This window comes from Myiozetetes cayanensis, unplaced genomic scaffold, assembly GCF_022539395.1.
Source record: "Myiozetetes cayanensis isolate MyiCay16 unplaced genomic scaffold, myiCay2020 scf1, whole genome shotgun sequence".
Lineage (NCBI taxonomy): Eukaryota > Metazoa > Chordata > Aves > Passeriformes > Tyrannidae > Myiozetetes > Myiozetetes cayanensis.
The window spans coordinates 25,473,809-25,491,497 of NW_026086604.1; the positions used below are offsets into that span (position 1 = coordinate 25,473,809).

General features: G+C 35.8%; 1 protein-coding gene across 3 annotated transcripts in view; it reads right to left on the bottom strand.

Moving 5' to 3' along the window:
- Positions 1 to 17,689, bottom strand: part of WWP1 (WW domain containing E3 ubiquitin protein ligase 1) — a 62,446-nt gene that overhangs the window by 28,148 nt on the left and 16,609 nt on the right. Inside the window, exons 2-6 of one of the 3 annotated variants that reach the window (XM_050323462.1) lie at positions 11,659 to 11,749; positions 6,140 to 6,278; positions 3,733 to 3,857; positions 822 to 959; positions 658 to 721 (exon numbers count right to left, since the gene is read on the bottom strand). In XM_050323462.1, coding sequence (XP_050179419.1) covers positions 658 to 721; positions 822 to 959; positions 3,733 to 3,857; positions 6,140 to 6,278; positions 11,659 to 11,728 — 536 coding nt within the window. In that variant the 5' untranslated portion in view covers positions 11,729 to 11,749. Of the gene's footprint in view, positions 1 to 657; positions 725 to 821; positions 960 to 3,732; positions 3,858 to 6,139; positions 6,281 to 11,658; positions 11,750 to 17,689 lie in introns of those variants that run through there. The other 2 variants (XM_050323454.1, XM_050323471.1) reach the window with 2 other exon arrangements.

The window sequence follows — 17,689 nt, forward strand, 5'->3', positions numbered from 1 at the left end:
TCTCTCCAGTCAGTCCTTGAGCTGGTAAAACAACAGAGAAGCCAAGAACGAAGTTCTAAATTGATCTCAAAGTCTTCTTCTTGCCGCTTCAGGATGGAGCAGGCAAACCCTGTCATGAATACTGCTTGCGAAACTCGACAAGTTTCTTAAACAAGTTCCTGATCTCAGCCTTAAAAAGGATGAGGAGGAAGTAATTCAGGTTTTTTTGTCCTTTCCCTTCCGTTCAGATGCTATATTGCAACAGGATGGTAGACATTAGTAGAAACGGTTCTTAAACAACAAAAGAAAACAAATGGAATAAGTACATAAAACCACACTGAGCCACTGCTCCCTGATTTCTTCTGCAGCGTTCAATAGATTTTCAATCAGCTGAGAGCAAAAAACAGAAGTGTAAATTTAATTGTTCTCAAGCTAAATTATGCAATTATCAAACAAGTAATGTTTCTAAAACCCGTGGCAACAAAATTTAGACCCTGACAGTTAAAATCTATTGCCTTCAAAAAAAATGAAAGAAACCCAAACAAACAAAAAAACCCAGCCAAATAAAAACTCAAATAAACAAAAAAACCACATCAAAACACAAACAACCCAAACATTTCAACTGAAAAATTTGCTAATATACTTCATATAGCATAATACACAAAAATAAATTCCAACCTGGATGAACTTCTTGCTGAATCATCTCTGCTTTCACGCACAGCCTCGCCATTTTGCTGAACTTCTACTGAACAGTAAGAAACAAATCCAACAGAAATATTTTATTATACCTGTTTGAAATCTTAATCTAAATATTATCACTTAATTTAATCATTTTAACTTACTGGTCGCTGATGAACTGAGATTTGTAAGAGATTCTTGTTCAACAACCAAACCATCTAGCACAACTGTCAGTTCACCTGTTTGCACCATGCCACTCTTGTTTTCCAAAGAGAGTTTCAACTGTTCTTTTACCTTCTCCACTAAAAATGGAGTTGGGGTGAATAGGGGAAGAGAAGGAGAGAAGGGATAAAGGAAAGATTAAATTCTAAATCATATTCATATTAAAAAAGACTTTCAACACAAATGTGATCCATGTATTTAGTTCTACAATATATATTCAGATAATTCAAATCAACACAGTAATCACTATGGAGCTATGTACATTTACACCTGCTGTGGGTAAACACAGTTTATTTTTAGAAATGAATTGGCCATTTATATAGTATATTCTACAAATATGCTATAGAATTCATGTGGTTTAAGTACTCTGTTGTTAATGATTTCCCAGGTTTGCTATTTCCACTAAGCCCCTTTGAAATTATGCACTACTTACATAACATATGATGGCTTAAAGTCAAACAACTTCTGAACTACACATCCAAATATTACAAGTCATTGGGAACCTCACTCTAAAACCAGAGCTTATGTTCATTTCTTGTATCACCTTCCAAAACTAATTCTAAAAGACCACTGGAAAGAACATGTTTTTGAGGAAGAAGTAAATGCAAACACTTGCATAGAGTGCTTCCCGATTTTTTAAAACTATTTTTAGTAAATCCTTACTCAGATTTTCATAGATCGTGACTCCAAAGATTAAACAGTAACAGAGAGGATGCCTCACATAACCAAAAATTAGATCAGAAACTATTTTCACCGAAAGAAACTTTGAGATAATCGATACATCATGGTTCACTAAAAGAACTCAATCTGACTGACAAGCAATGGTCACATTTGTAGAGAGACATAAACAATCCAGAGGTAAAACATGCTGTGGATGCTGCATAATTCTCTCTAAATCAACTATTACTAGTAGAACAGTTAAGCTACATGTCATAAATTCAACACAGTCAGCTATGAGTTCACATTAATCAGGTTAAAATGTTTTAGACCTTTCAGTAATTGTGGTCTCAGATTAAAAGATTAGTTTTTTTAAGGTATACTACCGTATTTCCCCCCATATGATAACTTTCCAAGTTAAAGTTCACTGTGCACTCCTGTGCATTAAACTAGCATTTCCTTATTTTTTTCATCTTAACATGTATCATAAATGAAGAGTAAACATGAAAACAGGGAAGGTTACCATAGCCTATTGCCAGATACCCCCAAGCTGTAACTTTGAAGAGTAGGTTCAACAGTGTAGCCGGGCAGCAGTCACTAGCAGAGACACACTGCTATATTACAATACTTTAATACAAAGGACTTTAAATCTCTGGAACAAGCACAAAGCTCCCAAGACTACCAAATTATTGATATAGCAATCTGCGTTTTGGAAAATGGCACTACCTCAAAGAGGAGGAAGAAGAAATCAGCCTGCCACAGAGTTGTTAAATTAACATAGTTATGAATTCTAATTTTTGCAAAGGTTGGTTGGTTTAACTTCTGCTATTTTAACAGGTTATCTTCCTAAAACAGATCAAGAGTTGGCTGTAGTTCAACTGAGTTGGCAAGAAAACTGTGAGGTGTGTGGGCAGCAATTCAATACTGGTGGTGTTTAGCAGAGAAAGTAACCGCACTAATTCTAAAGTTTCTGCATTTAGAGGACTTCCCCTTTCCATCTTTTTGAGCAAAGAGCCTTTCAAGTGCTGCATTTTAGATTAGGTATCAATGACTGAATGACTGAAGTATATCAATCAGACTATTCTACCACTGAATTCTTGGATAATCTAGTCTGTGTCAAAATACTGACTTGCCCAAATCAGAAACACTGCACATAAATTACTTTTGGTGCAATGTGCAGAAAACTCAGTCAACCATTCCCTGAAAGAACTGAACAAGTTGTTAGTTCCTACATCCCCTGGATCTACAGAAAAAAAGTTAACTATTTTGTTAGAAATAGTTAAAATACTAATTAATCTCTTTTTTTTTTTTGCTAGTATTATTATAACCCAGTTTTTTTCTGATACATTTTTCTTATTTAAAAAGAAAATTTTCTTCTTAACTATGGAATCTTGTGCAGAATCTTTATAATACTGAAGAAGCCCCACTTAATTTTGGATTATATCAATTTTCTGTGAGAATCAGAAAAATGAAGCTTTTTCTTTTGGCTCTCCTTTTCCCCCACCTTCCCAAACCGAGATCTCAGATTTGTATATCTAACTTGTGAGAAAGGTTAAGATTAGTTTAGCTGGAATTCTACTGCCACTCTGGAGTGGAATTTAAAGTGTGGATTCACCATCTTCTTGTACTAAACAAAAAAATTTTGAAAATCAAATTAGAAGACCTGTTTTAATTCTATTAAAACATTTCAAATTAGAAGTTACATAAAACAAACAATCTCTAATGTACTAAAAGGAAGTTCTCAATTGTTTCATTAATCAATGGTTTCTACTGCTTGCTGGTCAGCTAAATTATAAGGGAAAATATCCAGCCTTTTTATAGTGACTCCAGAGAAGGAAAACATGAACAATGATATGGTTTTTTTAAAGGTTTAACTTTTTTTTTTGTTACCAAATCTAAAACAGATCTTCTAGAAAATTTGTTATTAGTTTGCTACAAAACATCGTATTTAATCACTTCTGCTTTCACTTAATTTGCAGTAACTCGTACTCTACTGTTTGTTTCAAAAGTATTATATACCATTGTTACATTTAAATTGCTCTCACTAGCACAGACATCTCTAGAAGAGACAAGTAAAGACATCAACTGAAAGTCAGTTGTAATTACATGTATAGTTAGTAGTCTGGTTTCCAGTTTGATATATAGATTAGTAATAGTAATTCTACTTTATTCAAAATATCCTTCATGATAACTTACATTTTCTATTGTGTATTTCCAAAGCTTGTCTCAAGTCTACAGTGGCTCTTCCTAATAAAGCATCTGCTTTTAAAGTGTGATGGCTCCACACTCTAAATTCCAGCGTAGTCTGTGGAGTCACATTCCTGCATATAAAATACATTTTTTAAAAAAATATATACAGATTTTAAAGTATTCATTTTTATAATTAGTAGTATTTGAACTTAATTCACTTTCTCATTGTATTTCTTGCTACTTATGAACTGAAATATGTTTTTGTATTGCAAGGGGAAATTTTTAACTAAGAACTGCAAACGCTATGATATTTCTACTTAGGATCAAACTTAAAGTGCATTACTACAATAGTATAAAGAATTTGAGAAGTACCAGAATAACCTATACTAAGCTCAAACCTCAGTTATATAAAACATATCTTTATTTATGAAAGGTATATTTCCCCATATTCCTCACTATTCCACAGTTCTAGCTAAAATCTCACATTATTAAATGTGGAGAAAAAGGTGGGAAGTATATTTTTATGTCACTAAAAAGAAAAATACTAAATATTTTTTAAAAAGGAAAACATAACCAAACAGCTACTTGCAAGCATGAAAAGCCCTCTTAATGGGTGTCAGCTTGCCATGAAATTATTTTTAAAACATCTTTTATGAATCCACAAATATATACGAAACCATAAAGCATACTCCCAGAAATCAGAGGGGAAAAATCAAATGATGAAGCTAAAGGAAAAACTGGAGGGAAGCAGAGACGTAAAGGACTAAATTACAGTAGTATTATGATAAACTTTGGGATTGATCAAGAAGGAAAATGGGAATCTATGCTAGGTCCTGAAGAGTAGTTTTGTAGTACAGGGTCTAGTACTGCAAGGGTGCTGTGGGCTGTGAAAAATGGGAGTAGAAGTACTTTATTGCAAAAGTCAAAGTCTGCACATACAACAGTATTGATCTAATATATACAGAAAGTTATATCAGTATTGATGAAAACAAAAAGAACAACCCCACCCTCCCAACAACAACACTAACTCTACAGTCACTTGAACATGTTGGACAATGTGGATCATTTTTGCTGAAACAGATGAGCAAATATATTTTTGCATTTTGAATAGGCCTCCTTCTAATGGAAGTCTTACTGGAAGAGAAAAAACAAAAAAACAAAACAAAAAAAAAAAAAACCTACACAGAGAAAATATATTGCTGACCCCTAGAAGTGAGGAGAATTTGATAAGTTCACTTATTCTCAAACAGACTGGGCAACTGAAGCAAAAATACTATGCCAATAGCCAGAGGAAGAAGTGGCCAGAATACCTTAAATATATGTATAAGGGTAAGATCCTAAGTAAGTAATAGTGATTATGGAATAAGTCTGCTTGGTTGTATTATGCATTGCAAATTACCTCATTTCTATCAGATCACCAAAACTCTGGTCTCTGTAAATGTACTGGTAGCTCGGTACTTGTTCTAGTAATAACTCCTGGAAATCGTCAGGTCCAATACTGTACTATTCTCTTCTGCAATACTACAAAGGGCTAATAAGGTCACTAAACCCAGTACACTGAGAAATGTGACACATGAATATCCTACTTGCTTCAGCCAAGGTCTGGAGTAAATAAGTAAGTGTTCCCAAGCAAACAGTTTCCCAAAGTTGGGTAAATTGCACCACTGCCCCCTCTCCAGCACTGTTAGTTATGAGAACCTAGCATGGCTCCTACTACTAACAAAGCTGGCTATTGCACACAGACACTTCACATGCTGTGAAACGTACTGGTCCAGGCTCAATGCCACTTGACAGTAGCTATGCTGTTTCCAGACCCAAGTCTGAACCAGTACAGTCTTGCTTGTATAATAAAGTATTCTAGCCAACTGCATAGTGCAAGACTGCCAGTTCTTCACAGTGTCATATTTAGGTATATCTACAACCCTAGCACAGTTAAACCAAACTAAACCATAAGAAGATTAAAAAGGTCAACTATTAGGAAAAGTTGCAAGGTCACTTTGCAGTAAACTATTTTTGAGTGTGTATCCCTTTGTAGTTCTTCCTCATCAGAGAAAGAAGTTGCCTTCTTCATAACTACTACTTACCCAGCTGAGATTCTTTTCCTTTTAAAGTTGAGAATTACATGGTTACAATTAGTAACCCTTTCTAGGAAGTTGTGCTAACACAGTGCTAACAAATATCAAGACTAAAGCATGTACAGCAACTGTAGGCAAGTAACACTCTCTGTATAAAAAATATTCTCAAAACATTGTAAGAATTGAGGAAAAAAATTCATTTGAGATAAATATCATCTTATGTCTGCATTTAGACATCAACAGCCAGAGTAAACTATGTAGGTAGCCAAGTTTAGTAAATATTTGCCTGCAACATCTGTCTAATAAATAGTATTAAACAACCAAAAAAATCTACTTACACTGTCAGCTGCTCATCCCATTTGGGATTTGAAGAACTACTTGATTTTGCTGTTTTCTTAATTTCTCCATCTGCAGTTAATTCCGTGTAGAAAGTTGTTCCAAACCAATTCTTTTTCCGTTTCAGTTTGGCACTAGAAACTAATAAAACACATTGCTTTATCTATAGCAGCACACCATTGCTGAAAAACAGATAATGTTCTGCCTACACACAGTATGAAATACATTGCACGGCAATTTTATTTCTCACATTCTCTACTTCTGCTAAACAGAGAGAAGACAATGCAAAAATGGTAGCTTTTATTTTCAAAAGCTACTTTGTCAGATAGTTGAAACCAAGTGTCACATAATCTTTTCACCACATACTGGCAGGATTGGTTGGAGAGGCGACACAATTATTTTAGGGATAAACACTGAACATAATGTGGGTTATTTTCTTACTGTTCTTTCCATTCTTACCTTAAATGAAAAATAGACCTAAGTATGATACATCTTATGATGTATTTGAGAGATTAGCAGACCTTTTTTTTTCTTTAGGTATATATTGTCATGAAAGCATATGCAGTTCACGCCTAATTTCAAAAAAATGTCCTTGTATAGCAAACCCTGTACACAGAGCTTCACTTCCTTGCCTATATTATCTGTGTGGTTAATCTGTGGTTTTACACATCAGTTTGTTAAAAGTAAGAAATCAGCTCTCAGATTTCTCAGATTTTTTGTTGGTCTTGTTTTATTTTCAGTTTTGAAACTTCGATTGGTGACAGAACACAAAAGGAAAAATTCCTGCACATACACATTAGGTCTGTCTCCACTTCAATAAAACTGGAATAAAATAGGAAAGTGCCATGTCTACAGTTCCTAATTGAAGTTTTAATGTCCTTTTGACACAAAAAGGTATATGTATATAAGAGCTACGTAAGTTTCCTTTTTTTCCCCCCAACTGGACAAGTGTCAAACCCTGTAGATTTATAGGGCAAAACAAGATTGGTCAGGAAAGAATTGTTCCTATAATTGGTAATCTGACACTATGTCCTTTTGTCATTTAGAAAGGTCCTTTTCTTTTTTATTTTTCAGTTTATTCAATTTTGTCTCTCTTCATGGTTGGTGGGGTTTTTTGTATTTTTTTTTTAATCTCTGATAAAAAAAAGTATTCAGACTTTTGTAATCTGCATATGCTGATCTTCATCAAAAGGCTCATTCTCTGGATCAGAGTCAGTGGTGTCAGAGTATCTATAATGCTCAGGTTCATTGTCACTAACATCTGGTGTTACAGAAGATGAACTACTAGCCTCTGGGTTTTCTTATTTAAACAGCTTTGCAGATGAACTTAAAAGTTTCAGCCAAATATTCAGCAACTAAGAAATAGAACTTGACCAAAGAAATTATTTTTCATGACTGGAGAGTTGCTCTGTGCTCCTGAATATAAATCTGTTCTCCCACTTCCTTGCCCAGCTGAGGAAGTCACTGTAAAAACAACAGCAACTTAACTGCCAACATTTTAAATTCTATTTCAGGCAGATGTTGTCTTCAGAATACCACAACAATGGACTCACAGATGTACCTATTTGCTGACTATGCCTTCTCTCTAATTCCTCCCATATTTCAGTGTGATTCTTGTTCCCACCACTTGCAAACTAAGCAACTCTGAAATAATCCTTCCCTGTTGCTTTTCTATACAGTACTTGCTAATTCAATGATACGTGCGTGCTGATTTTGGCTGGGGTAGAGTTAATTTTCTTCACAGTGGCTGGTATGCGGTTGTGTTCTGCATTTGTGCTGAACACAGGTTGATATTATAGTGATGTTTTTGTCATTGCTGAGCAGTGCTTACACAAGGGCCTTTCTACTTTTGGACTGCCATGCTGGCAAGGAAGTTGGGGGTGCATGGGAGGCTGGGAGGAGACACAGCCAGGACAGGTGATCCTGGATATTTATAGAATATCCAGGGATATTCTATACCATAGGATATCATGTTCAGTATATAAGAAGGAGGAAAGGGGAGAAGTCTGGAGTGATGGTGTTTGTCTTCCCAAGTAACTGTTACATGTGATGGGGCCCTGCTCTGGGGTTAAACCACAACTACAGAAGTTTAGTAAACAATCAGAAAGGGAGACATGTATAGAATAGAGACATAGAATCATAGAATCAACCGGGCTGGAAAAGACCTCAGAAATCATCAAGTCCAACCCTTGATCCAATACTGTTGTGGTTACTAGACCATGGCACTAAGTGTCACATCCAGTCTTTTATTAAAAACCTCCAGGGACAGAGAATCCACCACCTCCCCAGGCAACCCATTCCAACATCTGATTAACTCTCTCTGTAAAAATTTTTTTCCTAATATTCAATCTAAACCTCCCCTGGCACAGCTTAAGCTCTTGTCCTGCTGCCGGTTGCCTGGGAGAAAAGACCAACCTCCACGTGGCTACAACCTCCTTTCAGGGAGTTGTAGAGAGTGATGAGGTCTCCCTTGAGCCTTCTCTTCTCTAGACTAAACAACCTCAGCTCCCTCAGCCTCTCCTCATAGGACTTGTGTTCCAGTCCCTTCACCAGCCTGGTTGCTCTTCTCTGGACCTGCTCCAGCACCCCAATGTCCTTCCTGAACTGAGGGGTCCAGAACTGAACACAATACTCAAGGTGTGGCCTCACCAGCACTGAGTACAGGGGAAGGATCACTTCCCTGCTCCTGCTGGCCACACTGTTCTTGATGCAGGCCAGGATGCCATTGGCCTTCTTGGCACACTGGGCACACTGCTGGCTCAGGTTCAGCTTCCTGTCAATCCAAAATCCTAGGTCCCTTTCCACCTGGCTGCTCTCCAGCCACTCTGCGCCCAACCTGTAGTGCTGCAGGGGGTTGTTGTAGCCAAAGTGCAGGACCCAGTATTTGGCCTTGTTGAACTTCATCCTACTGGAATCGGACCATCTCTCCACCTTGTCCAGGTCCCTCTGCAGAGCCCTCCTGCCTTCCAGAAGATCACCATTCTCCCCCAACTTGGTGTCATCTGCAAATTTGCTAATGGAATTTCTGGATTACAGTATCCTGAGACATTAGTTACTTGAAAGTTAGTGGGATGCAACCATCCAAGAGTTTAATAGCATTAGCCACAGACTTTTACTTAATTTCAATTAAAAGGTGCAAACTTAACTCCCTCACATTTGAAAAATCCAGTCTAAGTAATGCATCATGGGTCATAAAAGGGAACTGCTGCCTTGATAAAGATAAAAGCTTAAATGCAGAAAACTAAAAACATAATTCCATTCACAGATCATATTTTTTCATCTGAAATCATGATATATTTTTAAGCTTTCAAAGCCTCTACTTCTTCCACATTTTTCTTCCATAATTTGCTTTTTAAAAGCAAATACAACATTTATTAAAACACAGGTATTTATTCATGATATTCAAGCTTCCTTTTAATTCCTCTCCCTTGTATCTGGTTATGTGTTAAGTAAGCTTTGAGTTCTCAAACATAAAAGAAGACAATTATAATTTTTTGGTTAGGACATCTCAAAAAATGAATAAGTAATAATACTAGCAAGACTTCAAAAAGAACTAACAAGACATCTCGGCAAGCATATTTGAACAAATATTGATGGCAAAGCATGCCTGCAGCCTGATGTATCTGCCTGAACTCGAACAAGTCACCACTCCATATGAATTGCCTTGTCTGCATAATGAGTTTATGTTACTTGCTGCCTTTATAAAAGTGTTTTAGGTATAGTTCTTGAAATACAAGTCTAGATTCTACTGCAGCATAAACAAAACCAAACATAGACATACAGTGTCAGTCAGCAATACTACAGTCTTAAACTCCTTGTCTCCCACTCCTTTCTCTGTACTGCCACTGGCATTCCTGTGATCTTGCAATAACACCTGGTGAGAAAACTAAACCTTCAGAAAACTAATCCTAAATGTTGTACAGACTTCTTCCCATTTGATCCTTGAACCAAATCTCTCTGAGAAGCCACAGTGCCAGAAAAATACAAGACTATTTACATAAGGAACAGTTCAGCACAGCATACAAAATTATCATTTCTGTATACCCATATCTGAAGTTCTGGGTCATCTGTAAAACTCAATTTGTTACTATATATATTATATATATTCACTCTACAGGTGGTTCCACCTCTGCTGTTAGTTTTTGCCAGTTTTGATGACTCATCACATTATTATGTGCTCCTTATATAAGGTTAGTCAGTTTTAAGGTTCCTCTCTTATTTGACTTCATAAAATATTCATTTTGGGGGACTCTTCTATAGTGTATTTTTTCTCAGATAACCTGGCCACCTTTGGATCATCCAGCATGACGCATCTTTCTTGAGATGGAGCTTTCATTAAGACATGTTCAAGTTAGTTACCAACAGAATACTTATATACATACACACACACACTTATGGCAGATATATTTATGCATAGTATCTTTACTATTTGCTGGTAACATTTTCACTTTTAACTACAGTAACATTGACATAATTAGCTATAAAATCTGTTTACCTAGATGCACTTTGCTTATATTCAGACCAGAAGGAAGTCTCTGCCATCCCACAAAACAAGCAGCTAAAACTGACACCAACTGTCACATCACTGACCAGTTCTTAACCATGAGGAGCAAAGTGAATAATCTACTCGGCCTGTGCAACATCTATTGAAAAACTGTCCCCATCACAGTCAGAAATTTCCAGGATTGTTTGTAGCTTACTGTGTTTACCTTCCAGCAGATGGCTGAATTCTGCCTCAAACTATGAGACTCAGTACAGCAAAAGCAAAAAACATAAACAGTCGCAACATAGTAAATTCCAACTGGATAGAAGGAAAAACATTTTCACAATTACGTGGTTTATACCCAGGAAAGTTGGTAATCTACAGCCTTTGAGGTACTGAAAATTCAATTGGACGATACCATGAGCAACCTGATCCAACTTCAAAGGTATCCCTGCCTTCAGCAGAAAAATGGACTAGGAAATCACCAAGGGTCCCGTCCAAACTAAATTATTCCACTTGCCTGTGTAATCCAACTTGCTGCACTAAGGATGTTATATAGCAATATTATTTTCAACAAACATTTACCTGATATGTAATGAAAGACTTTAATCTTTTGCAGGGCTAGAAAATTTTGGGATCTTCTCCAGTTCTTCTCCACCTTCACAAAATTAGACCCATTTCCAGCCTGGGGTTCACTACAATTGCCCACTTCTTTTGTAGAATTTCAGTAATATGTGTTCCCTCTTTAGAATACATGTCATTAATTATTTGACCCCAAAAGAATTTCCTTGCAATTGTCCCTACTGTTGTACTGAATATCTTTTTTTTTATTTTATTTTGAAGAGAAATTAAACCCTGTCATCCAACTCACTGTGTAATCTCTATCTTCTAATCATCTACATGTAGTATAGTCACATTCTTAACTGTAACATTCACATTATTAATTAAAACATTAACTAATAGCAGTTCATTTTTATACCCATTTCCAAGATTGCTTTTTTAGAATGCATATATTTTCCTGTAAAAATCACTACTTGCCTGTTACTTGCATCTGTAATCTTCCATTACGGGTGTTACTTGTATCAGATCTTGGTGAGGCTGTGGCCATGTCAGAGGTTTACGCTTTAGCCTAGAAAGAAAAAAAAAGAAAAAAAAAGCAAACAGGTAGCTTATTAAAAAGCACTTATCTCTGCAGGTTAGCTACAGCTCTTAAAATAAAATGTTCAACCAATCAACAAGTTACTAAATGTTTTTTAGGTATGGTGGAATACATTATTTCATAACTGCAGCTGAAAAAAGCAATCACTTGGGAAATTTGTCCCACGTTACATCTCTAAGGATGCCAAGATACTTCAGTAACATATACATTTACATAGTTTAGAACAACTGTGTAAAGCAAGAATAGAAATTCAGCTGTGATATTCAATATTCCTCTCTCTAGAAGATACACTTATGATCTGATTTCACATGAGCAAAGCACCAACAACTACAAATGAATAAAACGTCTGAAACATTTACATGCTTGAAAATCAAGCTGTCACCAGAACAATACACTCAACCAGTAACACAATGATTCAGACGACAAACATTTGCATTCTATCCCTAGATTTGCCATCAGCTTTCTACACCACTGTTATCCACCCACAAATCACTTCCCTCATCTAGTGAGACAATAAGCACTTTACAAGGACTACCCCACTCAGTGACTAAAACAGTGTGTCTCAAATCCCAGCTGGTGCATCTCTTGATGCATTTGAAGCACATGAAAAAGGCACCACTCCTGTCCTCCTGAATTACTACACCTGACACACATCTACAAGTAAAATATTCTGTTTCTATCAGACAACTATTTTCTCATGAGAAAAAATACACTTTCCATGACCTGGATAAACTTCCAGATATTTATTTCTGTGTACACTGACTGGTTTCAACAATAATAATATGGGAACAATTGTCACTAAACCTTTTTCATCAAGCACCTCTGTAAGTAAAAATATTTTGAATATGTACTTCCAATATGTGTGGGTTTCTTTATAAATTAAATACATATACTACTGTACTAATGCATTCTGTATATATAAAAACAGATGAGATAAAGATGAAATAAACAGTATTTTTAAACAATCTGTAATGGTACAAAAACCCATAATGTTATTGCTAAAAAAAAAAAAAGAGGGGTTTTTGTGGTGAGAGCTGTATGATTGAATATGCTTCAGCATTTTTTAAAATGTCGACTTAACGCTTTATAATACAGTGATTTGAAGTTCTAGTTTTAAATTCAGTTTATTGGCTGTCATAGCTGGAAAAAACAATTTACAAAGATATGAACATCGAAATGAAAGTGCATCACTGGCTACACTTTCTAAATCATGGCACTCACTTTTCATTCTCATCCACTCATGATACAAATTTTTTTCTTAAAATTTGGCCAGTGGAAGGTGTTGCATTTCTATATTTTTAACAAATTTTCAGATTCTGAAACTCTTAACTGTGAGGACTTTTAAACCAGTAAGGAAATTCTGATTCCAAGTTTAAGTGTACAAATATGGGAGGTTTTACAAATGACATGCATCTTTTCTGGCAGTAAAAAAGTCCCACAATGATGTAAACATTTCCAAACATCTATTTTCAAAATGCAGTCTCCATAATATGAGCTTATTTTAAAAAGTAGTCATTTTCTTGCTCATTGTTAAAGCGTCAACTCCACTTTCAAGAGAAGGTGTCGTAAGCGTCTATTATTTTTAAAATAACTGTTAGTCAGCATACTGTTGATAGCCACCTGTTATCACTGAACAGGTCAATTTGTAACACTTGTCTTTTTGTGAAATAAAACACATAATTAATCATAATAATTAATAATAAAAACATAATAATTAATACACTTTGCAGCTTTTCTAAGCACTTTGCCATGATAACAAGAAACTTCTGCATGGTTCAAAAGATTTTCCTGGTCACTCCCTATGTCATTACAGAGTATTGTAAAGATTTTACTATTTAAAGGCCTTGTTTTCATATAATGAGCCACAATTATGACATCCTGAAGCAATTTCTGCACTTATGGCTCCAACTTCCTTGTTGCTTGCCTATTCATGATGCAGTGAATTAATTCTATATGTGGTGCTCATCTTGTAAACCTTACCCCAGAACCTTTTCCAGTTGAGTCAAATCAGCCACTCCATCTATGGTTACATTTGAATAGTTTTCCGATTTAAAAAAAAATGCTGTTATTAAAGAAGATAATGTGTAGAATTAACAGTTAAGAAGCTATCTTGTCTGGAACATCTTTCCCTAGGGACTTAGTTTTTGTGCATTTCATTATGGACACAGCATTTAGCAACTACCATTAAATTGAGCCACATTACAAAACAAACATCTATACTTTGATCCCACTGTCTGTACAGCAAGCTTCTCACACTGTGCAGTTTTTTCTAACTTGTTTCTTCAAAACTTTGGCAATGTTTTCGAGGCATCTTCCAACAGTATCTGCTGACAAAGGAATGCATTTTAGTTTGTCACCACATTGTTTTCCATGTATTATTTCAGACACGTTTACTGCGGCAGGAAGAACAAGTGTATTCCCATCACTATGTCTTATGCTACCAAAAAAGAGTTTTCTAAATATCTACCATATCTACCAAGTGAAAACCTGTAAAGTCCTGGATTGAGTATTGACTGGATAGAGCAATGACTAGCATTGCTGAAAAAAACTGTACACGTCTGTCTTCATGTTCTGGGTGCTTAGTTTTTAAATGCCTTGCTAATTGTCATGGTTTCATGCTATCATTAGCTGATATCTCAAGATACAATGTTCTCTCAGGGTGAGGTTCATCATTTACGGTAGCGGATGTACATCCGTATTTGAAACACCCTTCTTAATAAACAAAATTTTTTGCCTGACTTCTTGTCAGATCTAATTGCCAAATGACCAAGAGCTCATACCAGGAGTAGAAGCATCAACTCTGACACGTTCTTATTATTCACATTATTAGTATTATCTACAATCCATAGTCTCTTTGCAGGATTTTTTTAAGCTGCTTGCCCATTTTTTTAGGGCTTGTTTGGTAAAAACTAAATAATACAATCCATAAATCCACCTAACTGGTCACAAGTAAACTGCATCCATTACAATACACTGGAAGTGAATGAAGAAATGAAGGTGTTACTGCTACCTCACCATACTGTGTAATACTAAAGCTGCCTTCAGGACATCTTATGTATCAAATGTGACACAGGACTATTCAACATAGAGATCAAGTGAGGGTGCCAGTGTAAATATGTGCACTAAAAAAAAAAGTTTAATTTCTTTCTTATTTTTCAGATAAAATATAAATCTTATATTTTTTTCCGACATCTCACTGAGTGGTCTTGTGCCCCTGACTTTGGAGGCCACTGACATGGAAGAAATCATAAGAGCAACATATTCAATCAATTCTGATGCAAGTAAACTCAAATTCTTCACAAGAAACCAAGATCTAGTTCTAAATGTACATTAAAAAATCAGTTTAGGCATACTTTTTTAACTGACAAATTATGATTGGTTTTACTGGGGGTTTTTTTTTGCCTGCAACTGTTCAACTTGCATAGATCTAATGGGGTGGTTTTTTGGTTTTATTTGGTTGGTTGGCTGGATTTTATGTTTGTTTGGTTTTTTTAACTCTATTCCAAGCATGAACAAAGCAAAAAAACCACATAACTAACTGACTAAATAAATAAATAAATAAATTGTGTCAAAGTCCTCAGGGAGACAGTTTGTTGCGTAATCTTCTCAGACTTCAGGTTTCAGGTGCTGATTTATCTACCAGGCTTACCACCTGCCCTAACCTGAGTTTCTGGCTCTGCTTGCTGCTAACTGCATTTGGCAAACAGGTTTGCTAATTTTCTGATAACAGGGAAGTGAGAATTCACTACACTTAGCTTTGCATCTTTCCCCTTGAAGAAAAAAAATGACCAGTGAGCAATTATTACTATGGACAGCTGATGGAAATAAAACAAAGTTAGGCTTGGGGGTTGGCTGAAGGGCTGCATGATTACAGCTCCACACTTTCTTTATGTTGTAAAAAAATAGTGGCATGTCTGCCAAACACTATAAAGTAAAACATATGGAAGTTCAAAAAAAAAGCATTTAAACTTTTTAAAATAAACAGGTTTTTATCAACAACACATGAAGAAAGTTTTATGTCATGGTTTCTATTCAAAAGGGCTTTGCTGAACAGAGTAAATTAGTTGAACTGACTAATTCTGTTTTCATCATGTACCAAAGATTCCAAAGCTGCAGTCCACTCATCCTTACTTAACTGATTAGGAATCAAGAACTGGTTAGGAATTAAGAGGAAACATTAAATTTTCTCTAAGGCAAAAAAAAACCCCATCAATTGTTTTTTCTAGAAACTTCTTTGCCAAGGATATGTCAAAAAAATTATTTAGCCTTCAGTCATCAGTTATTTTCACTAGTAACTATCCAAACTCAGCTACTGACATTTTTAAATTGTTAATCTAAATTATTGCCTAATTTAAATTTAAACTATTGCCTAACCAGCTCAGATGCAGGCTGGTTCTCCTGGGAGACAGTCTGCTTATATGACAATATTTGTCATCTTCCTTCAACATTCCTTCTTACACGCTGGGTCACACTCACTTCCAGTCAAACACATTTTTACTCCAGGTAAACAAAGCCTTCAGGAAGTTGGCCAAGTTAGATGGTACAAGGTGAACTATCTTATCCAGAGTTTTGGAGACCTATTACCTCCTAAAGGCTGGTCAGACGTATAAAAAACACAGCTGCGCAAAGAAGAGAAACGTAATCCAAAATTTAGCCACTCAAACTTTGATAGGAAAATTACTGATGCAGACATAGTAGGAGGCAGAGGTGAGGTGAGACATGGGAAAACAACTCTATTTATCACATGGACTGTGGTGATAAAAACAGCATTAATGACATTGTATAAGATAATAGTATTGACTGTCATATTCAAGAAAAGGACAGGACATGAAAAGTTCTGCTGGGAGAATAGAGTCAATGAAAGACCAGTCTAAAATTAATAAAGACTGAAAGTAAATAGTGTTGACATAAATGTTTCCATATATCTCAGGTTATTGGGGGGCAAGGCTGCTGCAGAGAGAGCAAGTATATACTGTATGAAACTAAGCAGGAACAATAAAGAAGTCACATAGCAGGAGGACTGACAGACTTGCACAAGGATAGGACTACCATCTTACCTTTTCAGAAAAACCTTCCATAAGCTGAGAAAGATTTTTAGAAGTTCTACTAGAGATTCTTCAAATACTGAAAATCTAGAAGCTTTAAGAAAGAGCGACCTCCTGTCTTTATGGGCCAAAAGAAACTATTCCTACATGGCCAAAAATAAACAAAATTTCAACCAAATAAGTTGTCTTCTCTTGGTGAAGGAAAAACTAGGATGGCAATTACACCAAGTTAAGTGAAGATTTCATTTGGAGGACTGAGAAGTTTTCATGGCCAGAGGTTATGTCTAAAGCAAAATACCTGTACTTTTGATCTAATTTGTAAGAAAGTCTACATGAGAAAAAAAAACACAGGTGGCAAAGAAACACTGAAAGATAAAGATCTTTTTCTAACTAAACAATTTTTGAAGTTTTATTTCAAATAATGCAAGCCCTAACCACTAATGGACAAGGGAACACTATGTCCTAGGGGACTATTTACTGTTTTCTTGCAACGTGGACAATTTTTTTTTCCCCTCAGCCCTAAATCCTTTTTTCTTGGGTCCTGAATGCATTGATTAAGGGTTAAAATCTTTGAGGTTAACTCTACATAACCTTAAAAAGAGGATAACGCACAGCCATGTAAGAGTCACCATCCTTGTAGTTATAATCTTCCTGAAAATCAGGGGATTAATTTTGACAGGGCTACAATCACCACACATTCCTGATTATGAATTTGCTACACCTCCTTATCCAAATTCTAGGTTAAACACCATTGGTCTGAAGGATGGGAAACTTTACTTTCAGAACCGTTTCAGCAACACATACAAACACCTCCCACCCCCATCCTCAAAAGTCCAGGACAACAAAAACTCATAGAGAGACTCTT